This window comes from Barbus barbus (assembly GCF_936440315.1).
Source record: "Barbus barbus genome assembly, chromosome: 10".
NCBI classification, from domain to species: Eukaryota; Metazoa; Chordata; class Actinopteri; order Cypriniformes; family Cyprinidae; genus Barbus; species Barbus barbus.
In genome coordinates this window covers 18090996-18114693 of record NC_136738.1, presented here as the reverse complement: position 1 = coordinate 18114693, position 23698 = coordinate 18090996, and the positions used below count along the sequence as shown (strand labels likewise).

The 23698-nt window shown below is 38.0% G+C and overlaps 1 protein-coding gene across 1 annotated transcript; it reads left to right on the top strand.

Moving 5' to 3' along the window:
• Positions 1-885: 885 nt before the first annotated feature.
• LOC306875906 (E3 ubiquitin-protein ligase HECW2-like) lies at positions 886-18795 on the top strand (the record flags this gene model as incomplete). The annotated part of the gene is made up of 29 exons (XM_079426707.1): positions 886-1192; positions 1976-2083; positions 2357-2451; positions 2958-3027; positions 3178-3347; positions 3492-3634; positions 5981-6081; positions 6161-6924; positions 7991-8309; positions 8421-8519; positions 8690-8840; positions 9457-9560; positions 9712-9836; positions 10507-10692; positions 10996-11130; positions 12184-12268; positions 12347-12443; positions 12564-12647; positions 13398-13486; positions 13756-13876; positions 14255-14368; positions 14591-14743; positions 14832-14930; positions 15012-15141; positions 16139-16285; positions 16365-16479; positions 16582-16667; positions 17197-17309; positions 17430-18795. The coding sequence occupies 29 exons, from the start codon at positions 886-888 to the stop codon at positions 17539-17541; spliced, it is 4422 nt and encodes a 1473-aa protein (XP_079282833.1). The 3' UTR covers positions 17542-18795.
• Positions 18796-23698: the final 4903 nt, after the last annotated feature.

Here is a 23698-nt window from a genome sequence, read left to right as displayed (position 1 = left end):
AATTAAAATATTTAAAATCTAATAAAAATGACAAAGCAATAACAAAATTACTAAAACTTAAACTACAATTAAAATGAGAATATAAAAATAAAAGCTAATTCAAAATATTAAAGAATACTATAATAGTTTAAAAATAGTAGTAAAATAAATTTGGAATTATCAGTTGGCTAATATAGTGGTTAGGGAAAATATATCATTTTCTGAACTGCAAGTTATCATAACTTTCAGTGATGTGCATCTCAAAACGAATCGAGATATTAAGGCTTATGAAACATAGTATAATAACTGTTCACATGAAACTGTACTTGAGTATTTTCTCTTTACTGAACTTTCTCTTTCCTTGTTCCTCTCTCTCTCTTTTTGTCATTTTCCTTACCATTTCCCATATATTTTTCCTGCTCCTCACTCCTATTCATTAGATTCTAAAGACCCTTAGTGCAGAGATATCTGAATTAAAGTTATATTCTTTTTTTTTTCATTGTGTATTCTTAGATAGAATGTGTTCATGATCTTCTCTTAGGACCCGAGAAGGTTTGTGTTTGCTAGCTGGATCCCACTGACCAATCAATAGAAATAACTAAGCTCTTTTAGATTCATTAAAGATTAATTAAATACCTTATTCTCGAATCGTTAAGGTCAATAGCCATTACCACAGCCAAGTGCTCTAGCAGACGACAGGCCTGTCTGGTCCTTCACCTGTATGTCCTGACAATTACAGGTCAGCCCAGGTCTGATCCAGGATTCAGGTCAGGGTTCTCCATCGTTCTGGCTTTTTCCTCAAACTCACCCAGTCCATAGACGTGCTCCCACACGGTTGCCACCATTCGCCCCTCTCTCGCCACAGCAGTTCTCCCGTCCAGGCCCCGCTCCGGCCCGGCGTCAGGCATGGCGCCTCAGGGGCGGGATCACCTGGCCACACGGGAGTCTGCAGGCCGTAGACGGAGCCCAAATGTGCGGCACACGCTCAGCCCAGAGAATCTTCGGAGCTTAGCTGAGCGTGGTGGAGGCGAGCAGGCTGGAGTTGGACTTCTCAGAGCCAACAGCGATACGGACCTGGTCAGTTCTCAAGGGCGATCCTCACTCACAGCTTCTACTTTAGAGTTCACACTGGGCCGGGGCCAGAACTTGGTCATCACATGGGATATCAAGGAAGAGGTGGATGCTACAGACTGGATTGGCATGTACCACATAGGTAAGAATTGGGCTTATTGAGTTTATACACCTGATTTTCAATAGATTTGATCTAGTCATATTGTATGAATTTAAATGAATTACGTCATGTCTAATAAATAAGGCCACTCAAAAACCACTAGGAGGAGGCAATTACATAAGAAGTTGTGCCATACAAAGTTTCAAAATTGCTCACAAAAGTACAGCTACAACAGAGAGATGCAATATCATACAAGTAGAATTTAAATGAAAAGTAGCAAGGCTCTACCATACATGCTGTTAGACATGTTTACTAGATGATGGGAGACAGATCCATTCAGCCTGTGCCCTTCAGTCCTCCTCCTTAAACTCTAAGATCACAAATCCTCACTGTCATGTAAAAATATGAGACCAGAGCAAAGTGATACATCTGGGCACAAAGCCACTAACCATTGAACTGAAGGCCAGCAAAACTTTACTTGCATAGGGGTCTTATCCCTAAGGGGCTCTAAGTTTCGGCAACTAAGCAGACATTCAGTAATGGCTTCAGTGTAATCTGCCCTACATTTGTTCATTAGTGGATGACTAATGCTGTGTAATGTAATTTACACAGCCACTGTAGGATCTGTATTGCTAGTGAAATTTGTCATCATTATGGGGTGCTGTTTTGTTAATTGGGTTTATTGTGCTCTCTGTACCACCAATTCGCCACATAAAAATAAATAGACAGGTGGCATATCCAGAATGGATTTAATATCAGCTGCTAGAAACATGCACACACAAATACAGATGCAATTATTTATTTTATTTATTTACTGATAAATAGATGAGACCTGTCCATCAAATATGTGGGACTGCAAGAACCGTGGTGTTAACGGTACACAGTGTGGTCAGATTGTCTGGAGACTGGAGGCAGGGCCGTACTTCCTTGAAGGTGAGTGACACCGCAGCCAACAGCTGACCTCCACCTTGATGTTATAAAATATTGAATGTACTAGGAGGTTAGACAGAAGTTTTTTTGAAAGTGCATTCGCTTATTTTACATTCTTGGTGCCCAGAATTCAGCTTGAAATACTGAACATGTTAGCAGTGCTTAAGGTTATAAAAAAGAAGTGCAATGTTATTTTTGGTACAAAATACCATGCTGACTCTACAAATATGATGGGCAGATTTGTTATGCTTGCACTTTTCTGGTTCTCTCTTCTAGCTGAGACAAGGATCTGTTTTAAGTACTATCATGGAGTAAGCGGTGCACTGAGAGCCACAACTCCCTGCATCACAGTCAAGAACCCCAGAGCCTCGGTCAGTTTGAGTGTGTCAGTATGTGTGTGTGTGTGTGCGTATGCAGACATTATTCTTTTGATATGATTATAGCTCACAAAAACACTGGATGTACGTATATATAGCCAGTGTTTTTATGAGCTATTTTTGTCTGCTGAAAACAGCATGAGTTGCACTCAAAGTTCAAAAGTTTGGGGTCAGTAAGATTTATAAATACTGTTCTGTAGCTAGCTGTCTTGTTCGCTACAGGCCAGACTATGATTGGTAAAGGTTATACAGTACATGAGGTGCTAAGTGCTAAATGGCTGTTTGACTGCATCCTCACATGTGTTTGGAGGTCGGACATTTCGCATTTCCCATACGTGCAGGCCATTTATCATGTCGCTGGATGGATATAGGGAACTCAGTCATATAGATGTGGCAACTTCTTTCCTGCTTAAAATACTTATTATTTATCATTATAAGTCTGTGTTTATTACATATGAAAGCCAGGTGTATGTTGTCACTCATATCAGTCTATCGTCTAGGTTGATGGTCAAGGTGAAGGACAGCAAGCTTCAGACAGCAGCCGAAAATTGGTCAGCTTTACCCTATCAGGTACGTTTTCTTTGTGTAAGAGACAGAAGGTAATGATCAAATGATGATTTATACTCTTCAAATAACTGTTAGTGACTTATAATGCTGTTCTCCTACTGGCAGATTTATTCAAGCTGTTTTTATTGCTAATTGGACTGTTGTTTTTTTTAGATATACGGGCTATGGGGCTGAAGAAGGGGATGTTTTTTAACCCAGACCCTTATTTGAAGATGAGCATTCATCCTGGCAAGAGAAGCTGCTTTCCGACATTTTCTCATCATGGCCAAGAGAGACGATCTGGCATTACAACTAACACTACTAATCCTATGTGGCATGGAGAGGTGACACACACACACACACACACAAAGAGAAACAAACTCTCTAATGCGGGGCATGAAAATACAGACACGTTCACTGGCAAATAAGATGAGATCCAGATGTTTTATTTTTTTTCTTTTCAATTCTCTCTTTGTTTTTCCATCTAGAAACACACTTTTGTGGCTCTTATGACAGACGTCTTAGTGATTGAGGTTAAAGACAAGTTTGCTAAAAGTCGACCAATTATTAAGCGCTTTCTGGGTCAACTGAACATTCCGGTGCAGATGCTGCTGGAGAGACACGCATCAGGGTGAGCATCATGGCAGCATCTCATCTGATCATCACCACACTATAATGTGTCATTTATGTAAACTAACGTTTCTGAACATAAACACTGCTATTAGTCACAATATAACTGATCAGTAATTTACTACTGTATGAAAGTTTGGGATAGATTTTAAAATATTTTTGAAAAAAATCTCTTATGTTCAGCAAGACTGCATGTATTTGTTTAAAAATGCAGTAAAATAGTAATAATGTGAGATTATTACAATTTAAAATGTCTTTTTTCTATTTTATTTTAAAATGTAATTTATTTCTGTGATGGCAGCGCTGAATTTTTATCCAGGAAGGATGCATTGAATTGGATGTTGAAAAGGATGAATTGGATGATTGGATGTTGAAAAGGATGTTGAGCCTGTGGTGACGTCGACTTGTGTCAGGAGTTTTGACCTATTTGAGCAGGTATCATTGGCACAACTGAAGTACATTATTATTAGTTTAAAACAGACTTCTGGTGGTTTTTATGTGGTTCCTTTAAGTCTTCTTAAGGAGATATGTGATGTCGTTGGGCCAAGTATTACTTCCATTATTAATTACAGCCTTTATAATAGGGTTGTTCCATTGGGCCTTAAGTAAGCGGTTGTTCAGCCGATTCTTAAAAAGCCTAACTTAGATCTACTAGATTTGAAGAATTATCGGCCTATCTCAAAATTATTGTGCATCTCAAAGATTTTAGAAAAAATTATTTGTTCACAGTTAATGTCTTTTTTTAGAGAAGAATGAAGTCTTAGACAAGTTTCAGTTAGGTTTTAGGATGGGTCACAGCACAGAGTCTGCACTTTTAAGAGTTGTAAATGATCTTCTTATAATCAGAGATTCAGGTAATTGTGCAGCTCTGATTCTATTAGACTTGAGTGCAGCCTTTGACACAATAGATCATGGAATTCTCCTAAATCGTTTATCACATATAGTTGGAATCTGTGGGATGGTTTTAAAGTGGTTCAAGTCTTATCTTGCGAATAGACTATTCTCAGTGAAGTATGGTGACTTTGTTTCATCTACAGCTTCTATTACCTGTGGGGTTCTTCAGGGTTCTATAATTGGCCCTGTATTGTTCTTCTTGTACATGCTGCCTTTGGGCTCGATTTTTAAGAAATACAGCATGCCTTACCATTTGTATGCCGATGATACACAAATTTATCTCCCTTTGAAACCTGGAGAGAATTGTGCCTCAAATTTACTCTTGGCGTGTCTGGAAGAGGTGAAGAGCTGGATGGCTCACAATTTGGTTCAGTTAAACCAAAGTAAAACATTATGATTTTGGCCTCTCCAGAGGATGCTCAGACATTGCCACTTATTTAGGTTCTTGGTCAGCCTACTGTCATGACCAAATAAGGAACTTAGGAGTTGTGTTTGATCCAGACTTGAAATTAGACATGCAGGTTAATGCTGTGGTTAAGAGTTTTTTTCCAGATTAGTTCTCTTGCTCGATTAAAATCTATTTTGTCGATGAAAGATTTAGAAAAGGTTATTAATGCCTTTATATTGTCTCATCTGGACTATTGTAATGTTTTGTATGTGGGGTCCTGTCAGACCATTATTTCATGTCTTCAACTAGTTCAGAATGCAGCTGCTAGGCTGCTTGTGAGTGCTAAGAAAAGTCAACACATGTCTCCTATTTGGCCTCTCTCAGAAGGCTACCAGTGGGCTTCAAGATAAAATATAAGGTTCTGTATGTGTTCAAGGCAGTACATGGAATGGCCCCTGCTTATGTGTCTGATCTTATTACTTTCCGTCAATCATTGAGGTCTTTAAGATCATCAAATAAGTTGTTTCTTACTGTCCCACGGACTCCTTTAAAGCTGAAAGGAGATCAGGCCTTTGTTGTTGCAGGTCCAAGGCTTTGGAATAGCCTACCATCTGAGATTAGAGAGATTACACTCATAAATGTTTTGAAAGCTGGGGTAAAAAAAATATATTTCTTGACCTTAGCTATCTGTGTTTTTATTTGGATTGTTTGTATTTTATGTATTGTATGTAGATGTATGTTGATTGTAAAGCACTTTGGTCTGCAGGTGCAGTTGTAAAGTGCTTTTTAAATAAAAGGAATTTAGGAATGTGTGAATGAATGAATTGATTACGGGTGACAGTAAAGACATTTGTATAATGTTAAGAAATATTTCTATTTTGCTGTTCTTTTGAACTTTCTATTCATCAAAGAATCTCGAGAAAAGAAAAGAAAAAACACAAAAATATTAAGCAGCATAAGCATAAGAGACTTTTTTTCAAGAATATTAAAACATTTTTACCAACTTCAAACTTTACAACAGTACTTTGTGTGTGTTAATAAATATGTGTGTTTATATGACATCAGGAACCAATCACTGAGCTTCTCTCTATGTCGTCGTTTGCCCACTGATCATGTGAGTGGTCAAATGCACTTTAAAGTGGATGTCACATCTATGGGTCAAGATGGTAAGATCACATGCACATTTACGCTGACTAAGCTGTTAATTTTCAATGGTTTTGAATGAATTTTACCCACTTCTCATAGACATTTCCCCTGAGACGATTCTGGGGGCAGCAGCCCTCAATGGAGCTCCTGGAACCCCTTCAGATGATGAAGAGTTGCCCCATCCTCTCACTGTCCCATCAGCAGGCCCTTCCCCCACCGGCTCCCTGGGTTCCCATAGAAATGGGGAAGGGAGCAGCATTCCCTCCCCAGACACAGAGATGTATGGTACCACCCTGGACGATGAAGCCCCTTCTTCACCTGATCCGCTTCAGGTTTCTTTCAGTGAGCAGCTTGATGCCATTGATGCACCTAAGGGCCCGGGAGATAGGCCTTTTGGGGCAGCTTCTCCTAAACTACGATCCAGCTTTCCCACACATACGCGCCTCAGCGCTATGTTGCATATTGACTCAGATGAAGATGAGGAAAGGTCCACTGCTACAGAGGCTACTCTGCCAACATTTAATGGTGCTTCAAGGACTCAGAACACCCCCCCAAATCCACCAATTACAGAACCTGTGTTTGAAAGAAGTGTAGAGGAACCTCCAGAAGAGGCTGGCCTGGAGTCTGAAATAGAGACTCTGAATATAGGAACAGAGGTGGCTCCTGAGCCAGAGGTCGTGCCGAGTTCAGTGGCCCCTGAGGTTGAAACCGCCAGTCTGATAGAGAGGCAAGAGGAAGAGGAGGAGGAAGCAGAGGTAGAGGAAGAGGATGAGGGGCTGGCACCCAGTGAGGAGCTGGCAACTGAAGTTGATATCTCTTCAATGGCATCTGACTGCTGCCCGGGCCTTATGTCTGCTTCTCAGGTCAGTTGCAGGTTTACTGAAAGAAGACTTTTTAATTTAAGTGGGTCAATGACATTTAAGAGTGTTCACAATCTTTTAAAAGTGTCCAGGCCTTTTACAAATCTAGTTTAAAACAGTGTTGTAATTAACTAAAACTAATAAAAATCATTCAAACATTAAAAAAAATTAATTATAAAACATATATGAAAACTTAAAAAAAATTCCACAAAAATTAGAAATGTTTTGGAAATAAAAATAAGTTTAAGTACTTAAATGACTAATACTAAAATCTAAATAAACATATTAATATAAACATAAAAACAAAAACTATTAGATTTCACTACATAACAAAATTACTAAAACCTAAACAAAATTAAAATGAAAGCTGAACATATATATAAAGGCTAATTTAAAATATTAATAAATACTATAATAGTGTAAAAATAATACTAAAATAACACTGGTTTAAATCACATGTGCCAAGTTCTTAGCTCCTTGAGTTCATGTTGATTTCAAATGGTTTTGAAACACTTTTATACTATGTTCAAAATAAGTGTCAGTTGAATGGCTTACATTGAAACCTTCATGTGGTGTAACCATGAAGTAACACATTTTTTACCTATGTTTCATACACCTTGAATGAATGTATTTCAAAATATATCTAAATATTTTAAAATATATCTAATAATTACCACTCAGAACGGTTTACTTAGCAGTTGCTCCACTTGCGTTGTCATAAAACAATCAAATTATCTGCATATTGGTTTGCTTTTCAAAAATGTCATTCTTTTAATGAATATTTATTCTTCAGTATGATACAATGACAGTTTAATCACCCTTTCATTTTCTAAATATATGCCCTAAAATATCAAAATTCATACATTAAAAAGTATATTATGAATAGATACTGAAATGTATGAACAAGATTTGAATGTACTTTTGATTGAATTAATAGGTAGAGCAAAATAATAAATGTCATATGATTGTGTTGGTTCTTCTGGCCTTTGAACTTAACCTGAAATGTTTGATGCCAGTAAATACAAAGAGAGCGGAAGGTAATCATTCTCACTGAACTTGATCTTTATAGGAGGCAGAACAGGGGGCAGAGGCAGCCATTGATCCAGGGGGAGAAGATCTTTCAGATGACCCACCCACAACTTATGAGGTTGCTGAAGAAACCGTTCCAAACAATGAGCTAGAGAGGGACGCCCCAAAACCAGAACCATCAGCCAACGAGGAAGAGGAATGTGAAGATGTGACTGAGGACACAATGTCCAGAAGGTGGAGCCTGGAGGCGACGACTGGTGTGTCACAGGAGGATGAAGAAGAGGAGGAGTTAATGCCATCAGTAGATGGAGAATCTGTTGATTCTGAGACCTTCATTACTGAGACAGAATCAGAATTAGGTATTCTCAGAATCATTGGGCTGTCCTTTGCTTCACAATTCATTTTAAGATGGAAAAGGAGTCAAATATGAGTTTAGAATGCATCCTGATGCTGTATGTAAAATATTGCAGGTGTCCCTCAGACCAACGGCGATCAACGTGTTCGTTCTCTGCAGTCTGTAAGACAAGACATCCACCGATACCAGCGTGTGGACGAGCCCTTACCTCCCAGTGAGTGTGTGTATGTGTTTCTGTATGTGTGTGTAAATATGTTGCTTATGTGTTTATTTGTTTGTTTGTAAATACACTTTTGTCAAATTTCTGAATGTCATTTTGGCTTGACAAATCACGTAGCATCACACTCTACTCCTCATTCTCATTTCCCACCGTGCTTTCCTCAGACTGGGAGGCTCGTATTGACAGTCATGGCCGCATCTTCTTTGTGGATCATGTGAACCGCACCACCACATGGCAGAGACCCACTGGCCCACCTGCTCCTCAGGGTCTGACCCGTTCCAGCTCCATACTGCAGATGGAGCAACTCAACCGCAGGTTAGATAATTAACTTATATTTTTCACGTCATATTACAAAGCTGAAAATTTAACTTAATACTGAGAGGACACCCAGCAAACTGAATATTCGCTTAATGTATTTGTGAATCAATTTAAACATTCTAAGAACATTCTTTAAAGGCTTACCATACATTAATCTTCTTATGAAGTTCTTGAAACCAAAAATTGCTAGCTGTGCAGCAAAGATGTGGTCACGTTCACCTTTGTAAGCAAACTTTTGTGGGCAAAATGCAGTAATTTCAATAGGAATCCTGAAATTTCATGAGAAGGCCATGTGAAGCGAAAGATTTCCCAGCTTGGATTTTACATCAGATTCAAGTTTGTTAAACTGTTAAGACTTGAATTTGATTGTAAAAACACTTGCACACTGCAAAAAATTGAACTCATTAAACCAAAAATGGAAGTTTAATTGTTATTACCACAAGCGATAAATTCTTTGAACTTTTTGTCCACTTAAGAAATAAATAGCTAAAACCCTGAAAATAAATTTTTGTGACAAGATGAATGGAATGAAAAAATGATACTTGGAGTTTGATTGTACAAAGTAAGGTAATACATTTCTGAAAGTGTGATTTCTGTATTGTCTCTCTGGCAGGTATCAGAGTATTCATAGAACAATGACCAGTGAAAGGTCTGAGGAACAAAGAGTGGATGATCCTCCTCCTGAAGAGACAGAACTGCTGCCCCACCCCATCGGTGGTAAGCTGTCAATCAAAGAGAAAACTTCAGATGATGGTGTTTGGGAAAGTAAATGATCACTATGCTGAGATAAATGTAAAATGGCATAGTCTGGGTAGAGTAAGTGGATTTTGTTCAGTCTGTGCTTGCTGATGTGTCTGTTCTCTTGTAGAATACCGAAGGGACGGCTTAATGGGTCAAGCCAACTCACGTTCTCGTCTGGCTTTGCTGCTTCAGTCTCCTGGTGCAAAGTTCCTCTCCAGTCCAGACTTCTTCTCTGTTCTACATTCTAATCCTGTGAGCTAAAGCACTCCGAGACACACACACCTTAAACTAAGTCATTGATAATATATAACTGACATTATTAAACAGCTATAGCGTGCCACACATAACACTTTAAGGAAAAATAAGAGAACGCCACAAATTAACAAGTTATGGGAGCAAATTCTTAATTTGTGGCCACACTATCTTTTTTTTCTGCATGTCATATACAAACAATAAATAAATAAATAAATAAAACAGTACAAACGGTTTGACGGTAAAATGTTTTCGTCTATTTCAATTTTTTTTTCTCATTCAGGTCTTTGTGTCTCTTGCATTGTTTTTCTGAGCTCTGTTTTGTCTTATTGCTTTAAATGGAGACTCCTGAGCTTCTAGCCATCTAACAAAGATTTCATGTTTACATTTTATATTCAAGTCCTCTCAGGTCATTTGTCCTGCATTTGGTAACTAACTGTTGTTGCAAAATGGTGCTAATTTGCTGTTTAACTTGCGCTGATATGAGAGAAAATGTAGAATAAAAGAGACTTATAGCAGTGGCATATTGCCACAGATAACTGTCAACTATCCATATCAGGCCATTATAACAAAATATTTAATTCCTCAGTGATTCGACTGGCCAATCAGAATGAAGTATTAAAAGAGCTGTACAATATTTTTCTGATTTGTTTTCTTCGTTTCACTTTAGAGTGCCTATCGCATGTTCACAAGTAACACGTGTCTGAAGCACATGATCAGTAAAGTTCGACGGGACGTCCAACACTTCGAACGGTACCAGCACAACCGGGACCTTGTCAACTTCCTCAATCTGTTCTCCAACAAGCAGCTGGAGCTGCCACGGGGCTGGGAGATGAAGCACGACCACACTGGGAAGGTGTGTGTTTGTATTTTTTCTCCCTTGGGAACTGTGCACTTGTTCTTAGGGGCCTCTAGACCTGCATATGAGTGGTCTGATGGGACAAACTGTATACAGACAGAAACTGAAAGCTGAGTTTAGGATGTTCATGCAGGCCCATCTGGTGGTCTTCCTAATGCCTTAATTAGTGTCTCTGACAGGAACAATGAACAGATGCTTGTCTTATTTATTCTAATCGTCCTGTCCGTTCTGTATATTCTGCTGATGTTTCACAGATGGTTCTTTGCTCACACTCTCTGTCTATGTGCTTATGCATCACAGCCCTTCTTTGTGGATCATAACTGTCGTGCCACAGCATTTATTGACCCACGGCTACCCTTACAGAACTCCCGGTCCAGCGGCCTGCTGGCGCACCGACAGCACCTGTCCCGCCAGCGCAGCCACAGTGCAGGAGACGTGAGAACTCTTGTTCTGTATACAGTACAGCTTTTAGTTTTACACATTCACTGCCATAAGTTTTTGAAAGTTAGAGTTAAATAAAGTGCTAAACAAAAGAACATTTTGTCCTTTTGTCAATTGTGGGTATCCCTGCTTAAAGTGAAATCTCATTGCACCTGGACGGGTTTTTATTTTAAATGTGCTGTCTAGTTTCCTAGTTTCTCTAAATATAATACTGAATGAATTGCTTGCATCTCAAAAAACTTTAATGGGGTGTTGGGGGTAACGCATTTCAAGTAGCGCGAGTTACATAATCAGATTACTTTTTTAAATAACTTGTAAAGTAACACATTACTTTTTTTAATTTAGAAGGAAATATCTGAGTTACTTTTTGAAATAAGTTGCCATGTTTAGAGAAATCGGAAGTAAGTGCAAAGGCGTTGTGTGCGCTGTGTGAACATGATGCTTACTGTAGTTCTATCTAGCCTAAATATGAACATGTATTTACTTACCTGTACAAAAACAGATTCAGTATTCAAAATAAATAAAAAGAGTCAAATGCAAACTCAGAATATTATACAAACCTGCAATAATTAAATATATTAAATAAGACAAATATCATTTATGTATTTAATCTCATTTTATTAACCAAGGTCTTTGCTACTGACCTTCGATGATCCAATTCAACCATAATAAGCAAAAATGACACATTTGTGTTTCATTTTTGTTATTGCTGAATAGTGTTGAACTTTCTTCTCCTGCGTCATATTCTTCATGCAATTAGTTTGAGCTGCGCCCTCTACTGTACAGACATGAATTTGCATTTCCTTTATTTATTTCACTTTTGTTGTGAAAAGGGCTTTTACATTTGTAAAATAACTTTTTTATACTAAAAACAAGCAAGCAAACCATGCCCAGATTTAAAAAGTAACGCAAAAGTAATGTAACGCATTAGTTACTTTTTTAGAGAGTAACTCAACATTGTAATGCATTACTTTTAAAAGTAACTTTCCCCAACACTGGTCATTAGGAATATACACTGAAATCGTGAAGCCTTCTCTCATGTTTCAGGTAGCAGATGACTCTCGCTCTCCGAGTCCTCCTGTCCAGGGCCGGTCATCAAGAAACAGTCAGTATCAGGACTTGGTGCCTGTAGGTGAGTGTGCAATCATATGTTTACAAAGTGTGAACACACTGACATATCATAACACATTGCACATCTATGTTTTTACAGCTTATAATGAGAAGATTGTCGCCTTTCTGAGACAACCCAACATTTTTGAGATTCTGCAAGAAAGACAGCCGGAGCTCGTGAGAAACCACTCCCTTAGGTACATTTTCCTACAGTTTTGTGTTTTAACAACAGATGTCGACAGAGTGCAGAATTTTGTACTGTACATTTAAGAGATTGGGCTAAATGCTAAAATGTTTCATGTTTATTTTTGGTTTAGAGAGAAGGTGCAGTTCATCCGCAATGAGGGGCCAACTGGATTGGCCCGTCTGTCCAGTGATGCAGACCTAGTTATGTTGCTCAGGTTAGTGTGCACGGTATTTGCATCATATTAATTACAGCTAACCATATGCCTGTCTGTTTCCCTTTGCTTGAGATACGCATGCATTAGTTGAATGTGTATGAACTGTGCACTACCGTTCAAATGTTTGGGGTCAGTAAGATTTTTTGAAGGAAATACTTTTACTCAAGAAATTGAGTCAAAAGAAAGAGTTGAGTTTATAGTAAATATAAGTAATTAGGATTTCTATTTTAAATAATTGCTGTTTTTAAACATTGTTTTCATCAAAGAATCCTGATCAAATGTATAACAGTTTCCACAATTTTAAGCAGCACAACTACTTTGCTAATAAACCATGATAATAATAAAAAAAAATGTTCCATGAGTAGCAGATCAGCATATCTGAATTATTTCTGAAGGATCATATGACACTGAAGACTGGAGAAAATTCAGATTTGCCATTGCAGGAATAAATTACATTTTTGAAATATATTAAAATAGTAAATAGTTATTATAAATTGTAATAATATTTCACAATATTACTATTGGTATTGTATTTTTGATCTAATAAATGCAGGCTTGATGAGCATAAGGTGTTTCTTTAAAAAAAAAAAAAAAAAATCTTTAAAACTTAAATCAATCCAAAACTTTTGAATGGTAGTGTACACGGTATATAAAAAAAAAGTTGTGTACATATTTTATGATGGCCTGACTTTGTACACCTAGCTCAGGTTAGAATACACACACCTGTTACCTGGCCCTCTCTCCTTGCAGCCTGTTTGAAGAGGAAGTGATGTCTTATGTGCCGCCCAATGCCTTACTGCTCTCCAGCTACTGTCATGCCTCCCCACAGAGCTCCCCTGGTGAGACGTCACATTACCCGGACTCACATTTTAACAAATAATTCCCTGTTTCCCCCCTTTTTCCTGCCTTGTATCCTCCATTACAAGACTAAATAATGAGACTAAATAACGAACGTGGAAGACCCTGTGGACTAATCTGTATGTTTACCTGATCATGCATGTGTTTAAAACAGTTATTCTGATTGTGATATAATTGTTATGGATTGATTGCTAAGGTAGGTTTCAATCCACTTTTCATTCCAGCTGTTCACATCTTCTCTTGCTCACAGGAACTCCACGAGCCAATGCTCGAGCCCCTGCACCCTACAAGCGGGATTTTGAGGCCAAACTAAGAAGCTTTTACCGCAAAATGGAAACCAAGGGCTACGGGCAGGGGCCGGGAAAAGTGAAGTGAGTTCCATCTTCAAAAACATTTGATAATTCTCCATCAACAACGAGCATCTGATGTCCACCAGCTCGGTGGTTGGTTGAAAGAACTGAAATTCTGTCTAATGGAGTCTTATAGTTGAATTAAGTAAAATATATCGATAAATGTCCATTTTTTTCAACTTTAGTTACCAAGAAATTAGCATTGTAAACAATAATAACTAATAACTGGTTGTTTCTTCAACCAGACTTTGTTCTAGATCTTTAGACCAAACCAAATGGTGCATCAAGGTAAACTGTCGGCACCAAATATGGAGCCACTTTGATATGCTTAAATTCATCTGTCCTTCTCTTGATTCTCAGGTTTATTGTGTCCTGATGTGGTTTTACTTGCCTTTCTAGGTTAATAATTAGAAGAGACCACCTGCTGGAGGACGCTTTCAACCAGATCATGTGTTATTCTCGCAAAGACCTCCAGAGAAGCAGGCTTTACGTCAGCTTTGTTGGAGAAGAAGGGTTGGTATTATTGAGATCATTTAAGTGACGTTTCTACGTTACAACAGGTGTTTATCTCATACAGATGTCAAAGCTGACTCATGTACCTATAATTTAAATGAGGATGCCCCTTTAGTTCATTTTACATTTTGTAACCTAAACCACATTACAGTATTATTACATATATTTGTGGATTGATTGGAAATTGTCAGTGCATTAAATATAGCATCTGTTTTTCTTCAGGCTAGACTATAGTGGTCCATCCAGAGAGTTCTTCTTCCTGGTTTCCCGTGAGCTCTTTAACCCATACTATGGACTATTTGAATACTCAGCTAATGACACTTACACTGTGCAGATCAGCCCCATGTCAGCCTTTGTGGACAACCATCATGAATGGTAATCGATCAATGGATGGATGAATTGAATTGAATTTACAACAAATGTCCAAAGGGTCTTTTTTTTAGAATAATCTTGCCTTCTTTAGGTTCCGGTTCAGCGGACGCATCCTGGGCCTTGCTCTAATTCATCAGTACCTGTTGGATGCATTCTTCACCCGACCCTTCTACAAAGGCCTTCTTCGCATGTGAGTCTTCACTTTGAGCACATGAGGACGTAAAATCTGTGTAATTCTGTCACTTAATATGTAATATATATCTCTCTGCAGTCCATGCGATTTGAGTGATCTAGAGTTTTTGGATGAAGAGTTCCATCAGAGTCTCCAGTGGATGAAGGACAATGACATTGAAGATATGCTAGACCTCACCTTTACTGTCAATGAGGAGGTGTTTGGACAGGTACTAAAAGCTTATGTTTGTATGTGTTGGCTGATGGCATCAGTATATTTAGAGGACTAATCTGGGATTTAGCTGATCTCTCAATATTTGATGGTAAATATTTGAGCACTATTCTACATTTACATCTAGAAAAGCCCTAAACCCCACACAAGAGTAACATATCCGCAAAAGTGTTGTTTTAGTATTATTTGTAGATTATTATAGTATGTATTCATATTTTAAATTATTATTGTGTAATTAATATTAATATACATTTTTTATATATTTTCAGTTTTCATTTTAAATTTCAAAGGTTTTTTTCCAATTTTATGTGCTTTTGTCATTTTATTGTCTATTTTGCTTTAGTTTTTTGTTTCAGTTTTTAAGTTTTAATTTTTTCATCCACTATTTATATTTTAATTTGTTTCAGCTTTATTTCAGTTACTGTAAAACAATAAAACAAGTTGTCGCCAATAGCCTAGTGGCAGTGCGCCGTCATATAATGCCGTTGCATTATGGGCGTCCCGAATTCGAATCCCAGCTTGAGGACCTTTGCCCCCCCCCCCCTCCACTCCGCTTCCTATCTACTCTATACTGTCCTATCGTAATAAAGGCAAAACGGCAAAAACAAATCTTTTAAAAACCATTAAAGCATACTTTTAATAGACAAAAACGTAATGTATAGAAAAACTATTGTAGTTTTTGCCAGGCAGTTAGTAAAAAACAATAAACAATTCCTATAGATTTGCATTGAAAAGAAAATATGCAAACATCCTAGCCACAACTCAGACAACAGCCTAAAACCACATTAGCAGCACCCTAGCAACACTCTAAGAACCAATCAGAACACTTTAACAATGGAATTAGCTTTTAGAAAGTTATAACAACCAGCTTGAAAATGCTGAATTTTGTACTGGTCGGTACGAGTTTCTTCAAAAATGTTAAATCTATTTTAGTTAGCCTAGGTTATTGTGAAATTATATAATATGAGAGTGAACTGGAGGTTTCTTTATGTCAGATTACAGAGCGTGAGCTGAAGCCGGGTGGGTCTGGCATCCCTGTGTCAGACAAGAACAAGAAAGAGTACATTGAGCGCATGGTGAAGTGGCGGATTGAGAGAGGTGTGGCCCAGCAGACAGAGAGTCTCGTGAGAGGATTCTATGAGGTATGATGTCTTCTGAGTCTGTGAATGTTAATGACTCATGATTTAACTCTGGTTGATCTGAGACCATGCGACTGCGTAGGTGGTGGACGTCCGACTTGTCTCCGTGTTTGATGCCCGAGAGCTGGAGCTGGTCATTGCTGGGACAGCGGAGATCGACCTAGCCGATTGGAGAAGCAATACAGAATACAGAGGAGGTATTTTACTGGAAGAGATTCTGGTGTTGTTTTACACAAGGATATTATAATGTATATATTACAGCAGGATATCATAATGTGACTTTATCCCTGTCTTTGAAGGTTACCATGATAACCACATAGTGATTCGATGGTTCTGGGCTGCAGTGGAGCGTTTCAACAACGAACAGAGACTACGACTCCTTCAGGTACACTCAGATCTCACAAACAGAATGGGTATACTACCTTTAAAGTTTTTAAAGAAATTAATACTTTTGATTAGCAAGAATGCATTCAGCTTACCAAAAGTGACAGTAATGACATCTATAATGTTTTAAAAGATTAATGTTGTTCTTTTGAAATTTCTACTAAGCAAATAATCCTCAAAAAATTATCACCGTTTTCACAAAAATATTACACAGAAATTGTTTTCAGCATTGATAATAAGATATTTTTCTTGAGCACCCGATCAACATATTAGAATGATTTCTAAAGGACATTGTGACACTGAAGACTGGAGTAATGGCTGCTGAAAATTCAGCTTTGCCATCACAGGAATAAATGACATTTTAAAAAATATTAAAATAAAATTGCACTAATATTACTGTTTTTACTAAATAAATGCAGCCTTGGTGAGCATAAGAGACTTCTCTTAAGAGGTTCTCTTATGAAAGAATTTACTGACTCAGTAAGATCAGTGAAATTAGCCAAGTCAGCATGTGCTTTGCTTTTTTCCAGTTTGTTACAGGCACTTCCAGCATTCCCTATGAGGGGTTTGCCTCTCTGCGGGGCAGCAACGGCCCACGTCGATTCTGTGTGGAGAAATGGGGCAAAGTGACCTCCCTCCCACGGTATTTCTGAGCTTTTTTATGTCTAGTGTCTCACACAAGGATATTACAGTAACTTTTATATGTTAACCTACACTGATTATCAATCAGCTAATGCTACATTGTCATTATATGTTTGTGTAGGGCTCACACCTGCTTTAATCGCCTGGATCTCCCTCCCTACCCCTCCTTCTCCATGCTTTACGAGAAGATGCTCACTGCTGTGGAGGAGACCAGCACCTTTGGTCTGGAGTGATCTCCCATCACGAAAAAAGTGCTATTGATTTTTTTCTTCTTTCCCAGTTCTCCATAACCTGGCTTACCATGCAAGCTTCATTCTCATCCCTCACTCTTCCCTATGACCTTGGTAACCGAATATTTATATAATTGTTTTGTTGAAGTCTACGGAACTGGAATATATGCCATCAAATGACTCACTGGGCATGTGCCAACTCCCGCTCTATACTGTATGGAATCAAAATCCTGTGATAACTGCATTCAATTCCTCACACAAAAACAGACTTACACATTCACAGAAATCAGAGCTGGAGTCTTGATCATCTGGTTTTGAGATTTTTTGTCTGGACCAGTACATTTTGATCTACTTTGTAGGGTTTTGCCTTTTGTTCTTGAATGAGCTGCTTTTTTAAGTCCAAAGATGTTTCATTACAGTAATGTAGTCACTCTATTTCATATCTGTAGGGTTTGAAGGAACGAACCTGTGATAGTTTTTGCTGCAGAGCTTTGTCGTGGAGATATGTCAGTTAAGACCAATTTTTTTTGGTTTCAGAGGTTTCACTTCGGCGGTCTTGGTTTTGAGGGGTCTGATTCTGGACCTAAATGATATTGATCTTGGCTGCAGCTCTGAAAACACAGCTCGTTCTTTTTTCCCATCTTTAAAGAGAATGAAAACACACAAAACAGCATGCACACTCTCTTATAGAGATTCTTGCACCAAATGTAGTGGTTGTAGAATAGCAGCCTGCCAACCCGAACGTCCTAGGTTCAAACCGTGAACTAGAAATTTCCTCTATCACCTCTTGTGCCCTTGAGCAGGACATTTATCAGCAGACTGTTCCAAGGGACTGTAAATGTAGTAATTCACATTGGTTGGTGGACACTGATTAACTAACAAACACCAACACTTACACACTTTGTTACATGCACACATTTTTTAATCCACTTCAGCCTTTTATGCAACCCACAAATGTTACTAAAAACTATGAATGTATAAACACTGATCACCATGTGTGATATGTGCAACAGATTTTTGTGTATCAGGAAAGGTAGATTTGTTCTTGGAGTCCATCATAAGGAGACCTATTGCTCTAAACTGTGGAGACAGACACAAACAGTGGCCTTGAAATGATCTTTATTAAAATGTACAGTTGGGTATAGTAAATAACATGGTGATGTGTGCAGTCCACTGGAGTAACTTGAAACCAGGGCTGCAGTGGTTAAAACCAGTAAAAAAAAAAAGAAAAGAAAAAGGTGATCAAGCTTCTTCTGGAAAATGAAAGGGGGAAAAAACAAAGAAAAAAGATGAGAAGAACTGTTTAACATGTGTAGGGAGCAGCAAGCCCAACTGCACAAGTGGTATGAAGTGTTTTGGAAATATGACATAATAATGGAACAATCTCTGAGCAGGAATTTCCATTTAATGAACCACAGATAGAAGCTCAACACTAAAATAAAGAATGAAAAAGGTCCTCATTTTTTGGGTGACAAGTTGCACCCCTCGTTTACAGACATGTAGTTTCTTTCTGTGGTCCCTTTCCCAAACACACACACACCCCGACTAACTCACTCACTCAGCAATACAAGGACATCACACATTCACACCATACAAATGCTGATCTGGCCAAAGCACGGATCCTAGGATATGGATTTGTCTTAAAACAGCTCCTTTCTCTATGTAATTGATCTTTGGATAAAATACTGCATGCAGGGTCAAAGAAGCAGTACCCGAGTTTGACCCTTAGATGGCGTTGTGTCATAGCTTGATATTGCATGCTGGAATTAGTGAAACAACAGGAGTCCAGATTAGTTTAATTTGCATGAGAAATTGCTGTTAATCGGGGGTGGGATGGGATTGGGGACAAAAATAAAAAAATTACTTCCATACTTTTCATACTTCATCTGTGCTGTTATTTAAACGTTATGGGTCACTGATCGTGTAAAATGATGTTGATGAAAGAGCCATCACTTGAAAACAGTTGATGAAAATGTGAACCTGCATGTGTTCCATGATGTGTCCATATTTGTATATAGCTGTAATATATGTATGTCAGTCTTGTCCTGTGTTTAAATTATATTTTGCACTGAATGTACCAGAGATTTGAGTCCTAGTCTGGTCTCTTTTGGTGTTTGTCTTTGTGATTTGTGACTCAAATCATTTGTTTGGCAAATTACTGGTATTTTCCCCCTGACACTGTACTGTTGTTTGAGCCATTATTTACATTTTATCTTTCTGCTAGGCCAATCAAACTGCACATGTCAGCTTATTCATTGACTTATTCATCCATGTTCCAAAGTCCAGTACTTCAGTTGTCTGCTGTATGGACAAGAAAACCCAAAGATTCAGATCTACAAAGTTCCAGCTCCTCAGCATCTGACAGTATTACAACATGCAAAACAGATAAGCAGGAACTGAACACTCAAAATTAATTACTGTTTACCAAATGCATGAGTAGTATGCTTTATTGTGAATTATTTAAAACAACCTTATTTGTGACCCTGGACCTCAAAACCAGTCATAAGTAGCATATTTGTAGCAATAGCCAACATGGGTCAAAACATGGACGTGTGGTATTAATCTCCTTAATTGTCATGTGTAGCTTGATGCTAATTGTAATTTATGCGTTACCCATAGGATTATATTTCATTATGTATTTTATCAAATCACATAAGTTTGTAAGAAACTCTTTAATTTTCCAAAAAAATATGTTTAATTATAGTAGTATAATGTACCACATGCTGATCAGAGGGATGTGGGTGGGATGTAATGCCAGAGTAAATTAAAGCCACAACTTACACAACGGTGTTCATCTTTTTCCTGAAAAAAATCAATATAATGCAATATTTCTATCTGCTGAATGTAAGCTTTTCTCCATATTCCAAGCTTGCCTGCTGCACTGGGGACATCACATGCATTGTGCGAGTCGTGAAAATTATGAAAATAAATCAAATCAAAAGTAACTAAGCTCTAACTGGTAAGTAATATTATTACTGAAATCTTATTAGTAATGAGTTACACTACTAGTTACTGCAAAAAGTAATATTACAATAACTAAATTACTAGTATCTATTTACTGCCCGACACTGATTTTTTTAGATTAGTATGCCTATGCATTGCTAAGAACTTCATTTGGACCACTTAAAAGGCGATTTTCTCAATATTTAGATTTTTTTTGCACCCTCAGATTCCAGATTTTCAAATAGTTGTATCTCAGCCACATATTGTCCTATCATAACAAATTATACATCAATGGAAAGCTTTTAGGTATACATCTCAATTAAAAACTATCCATCTATCTATCTGTCTGTCTATCTATATATCTGTCTGTCTATCTATATATCTGTCGGTCTATCTGTCTCTCTCTGTCTATCTATCTGTCTAGCTGTCTCTCTATCTATCTATCTATCTATCTATCTATCTATCTGTCTGTCTGTCTGTCTGTCTGTCTGTCTGTCTGTCTGTCTGTCGGTCTGTCTATCGGTCTGTCTATCGGTCTGTCTGTCTCTCTCTCTGTCTATCTATCTGTCTGTCTGTCCCTCTCCTAGTATAATCTTTATTTGTTCCTCTTCAGTCATGGCTGTAAAGTTCTTTTTGATGTTTGTGAATTTGTTGATGTATATGTCTCTGATTGATTTAAATTGGTAACAGTGAAGTAGGAAGTGTGTCTCTGTCTCGATCTCTCCTGTCTCACAGTGAGCACACACTCTTTGCTCTCTGGGTAACCAGCTCTTTCTGTGTCTGCCGGTCTCGATGGCTAGTCTTTGCTCACTGAGCCTGTACTTGTTCAGGATCTGTCTCTTCTTTGTGTCTCTAACACTCTGGAGATAGTCTTCTGATTCATAATTTAATTTTATAGTTCGATAGAGTTGTAATTTACTTTGTGTTTTGGTTTCTTGATCCCAATGTTCCAGATATATATTTTTAGATTGTTTGATAATTTGATTTATTTTTATGTTTGGGTGAGAAGCAGTGCTGATCTGAAACTGGTTAGTGTTAGTAGAGTTAGTAAGTCTCAGCTGACTGAGTTGACTCTTTTCGGGGTTCAGTTCTTGGGTTTGTAGTGCTTTAAAATTGAGCGATTCTGTGGGACTTGATTTTTAGATGCATCCAGAATTTGTGGGATCTTTTTTGTATAATTATAATCAATGGGAAATGCATTATTGGGTGTTCTCCTTTGTAATTTTAGAATCATTTTGCAGAATTCTGTGTGTAGGGCTTCTGTTGGATGTCTGTCCCATCTAGTGTAGCTCTGATCACTGAGTGGACCCCAAACCTCACTTCCATACAGCGCTATGGACTGAATCACACTATCAAAGATTTTACACCAAATTGGAAGCGGTATTTCAATATTTTGGAATTTTTTCTTGATTGCGTATCTTCGAGCTTTATCTTTGAGAGCATTCACCGCCATACTGAAACTCCCCGATGCAGTGATGATCAGGCCGAGGTAAGTGTACTGCATCGTGTGTTCCAGGGCGGTGCTGCCTAGACTGAACTGGTATCTGTGTTCCTGACATCTGGGCTTTTTCTGAAAGACCATAATGCTGGTCTTTTTGAGGTTTACTGCCAGGGCCCAGTTCTGGCAGTAGTTCTCCAGCAGGTCTAGGTGTTGCTGTAGTCCCTGTGGGGTGGATGACAGCAGCACTAGATCATCTGCGTACAGCAAAAGCTTGATGTTTTTGTCTTGTAGAGTGAGTCCAGGGGCTGTAGACTGTTCCAGCTGCACCGCTAATTCATTAATGTAGATGTTGAACAGTGTTGGACTCAGGCTACAGCCCTGTCGTACTCCTCTCTTCTGGGTGAAGAATTCTATGTTTGTTGCCAATTCGTTTTGCACAGTTGTTGCTTGAATACATTGACTTAATAATGTCATAAACTTTACCCCCTACACCACTTTGTAAAAGTTTGTAATATAATCCGTCGTGCCAAATAGAATCAAATGCTTTTTTTAAATCGACAAAGCATGCAAATATTTTTCCATGTTCAGTCTGTTTTACGTGTTTATTGATTAGGTAGGGTGTAAATGTGGTCAGTAGTTCTATAATTAGGAAGAAAGCCAATCTGACTAGGGCTCAGGACACTGTGTTTATTAAGGAAGTTTACTATTCTATTGTTTAAAATGCTGTTAAATAACTTCCCCAGATTACTGCTCACACAAATACCTCTGAAATTATTAGGTTCTAATTTGTCTCCACTCTTGTGAATAGGGGTAATAAGTCCTTGGCTCCAGATGTCAGCAAAACAGCCTGAACTAAGTGCAAGATTGAATAATTTGAGCACAGCTGTCTGAAGCTCAGGTGTGCTGTGTTTCAACATTTCACCCAGAATGCTGTCAGGGCCACAAGATTTCTTAGATTTTTGGCTTTTGAGTTTTTTCATCAATTCTTCATGTGTAATTGGGAAGTCAAGTGGGTTTTGATTATTTTTAATTATGTTTTCATAAGTTTAAAGATTTTGTGTGATCTGATCAGAATTGTTAATGAGTTATTTGGAGGGATTTCGTTATATAAATTTTCTAAATGTTTTGTCCAAATGTTTCCATGTTGTATTGGCAAGTCTTGTGGTTTTATAGTGTTCAGATTATCTATCTATCTATCTATCTATCTATCTATCTATCTATCTATCTATCTATCTATCTATCTATCTATCTATCTATCTATCTATCTATCTATCTATCTATCTGTCTATCTATCTGTCTGTCTGTCTGTCTGTCTGTCTGTCTGTCTGTCTGTCTGTCTGTCTGTCTGTATATCTCTATTTATCTGTTCATCTCTGTCTGTCTGTCTGTTTGTCTATCTGTCTTTCTGTCTGTCTATTTATCTGTCTGTCTGTCTATCTATCTATCTATCTATCTATCTATCTATCTATCTATCTGTCTGTCTGTCTGTCTGTCTGTCTGTCTGTCTGTCTGTCTGTCTGTCTGTCTGTCTGTCTGTCTGTCTGTCTGTCTGTCTGTCTGTCTGTCTATATATCTCTATTTATCTATTCATCTCTGTCTGTCTGTTTGTCTATCTATCTATCTATCTATCTATCTATCTATCTATCTATCTATCTATCTATCTATCTATCTATCTATCTATCTATCTATCTATCTATCTGTCTATCTGTCTATCTGTCTATCCGTCTATCCGTCTAATGGGCGAAATTCTAACGATCATCAGATGACGATAGTGGT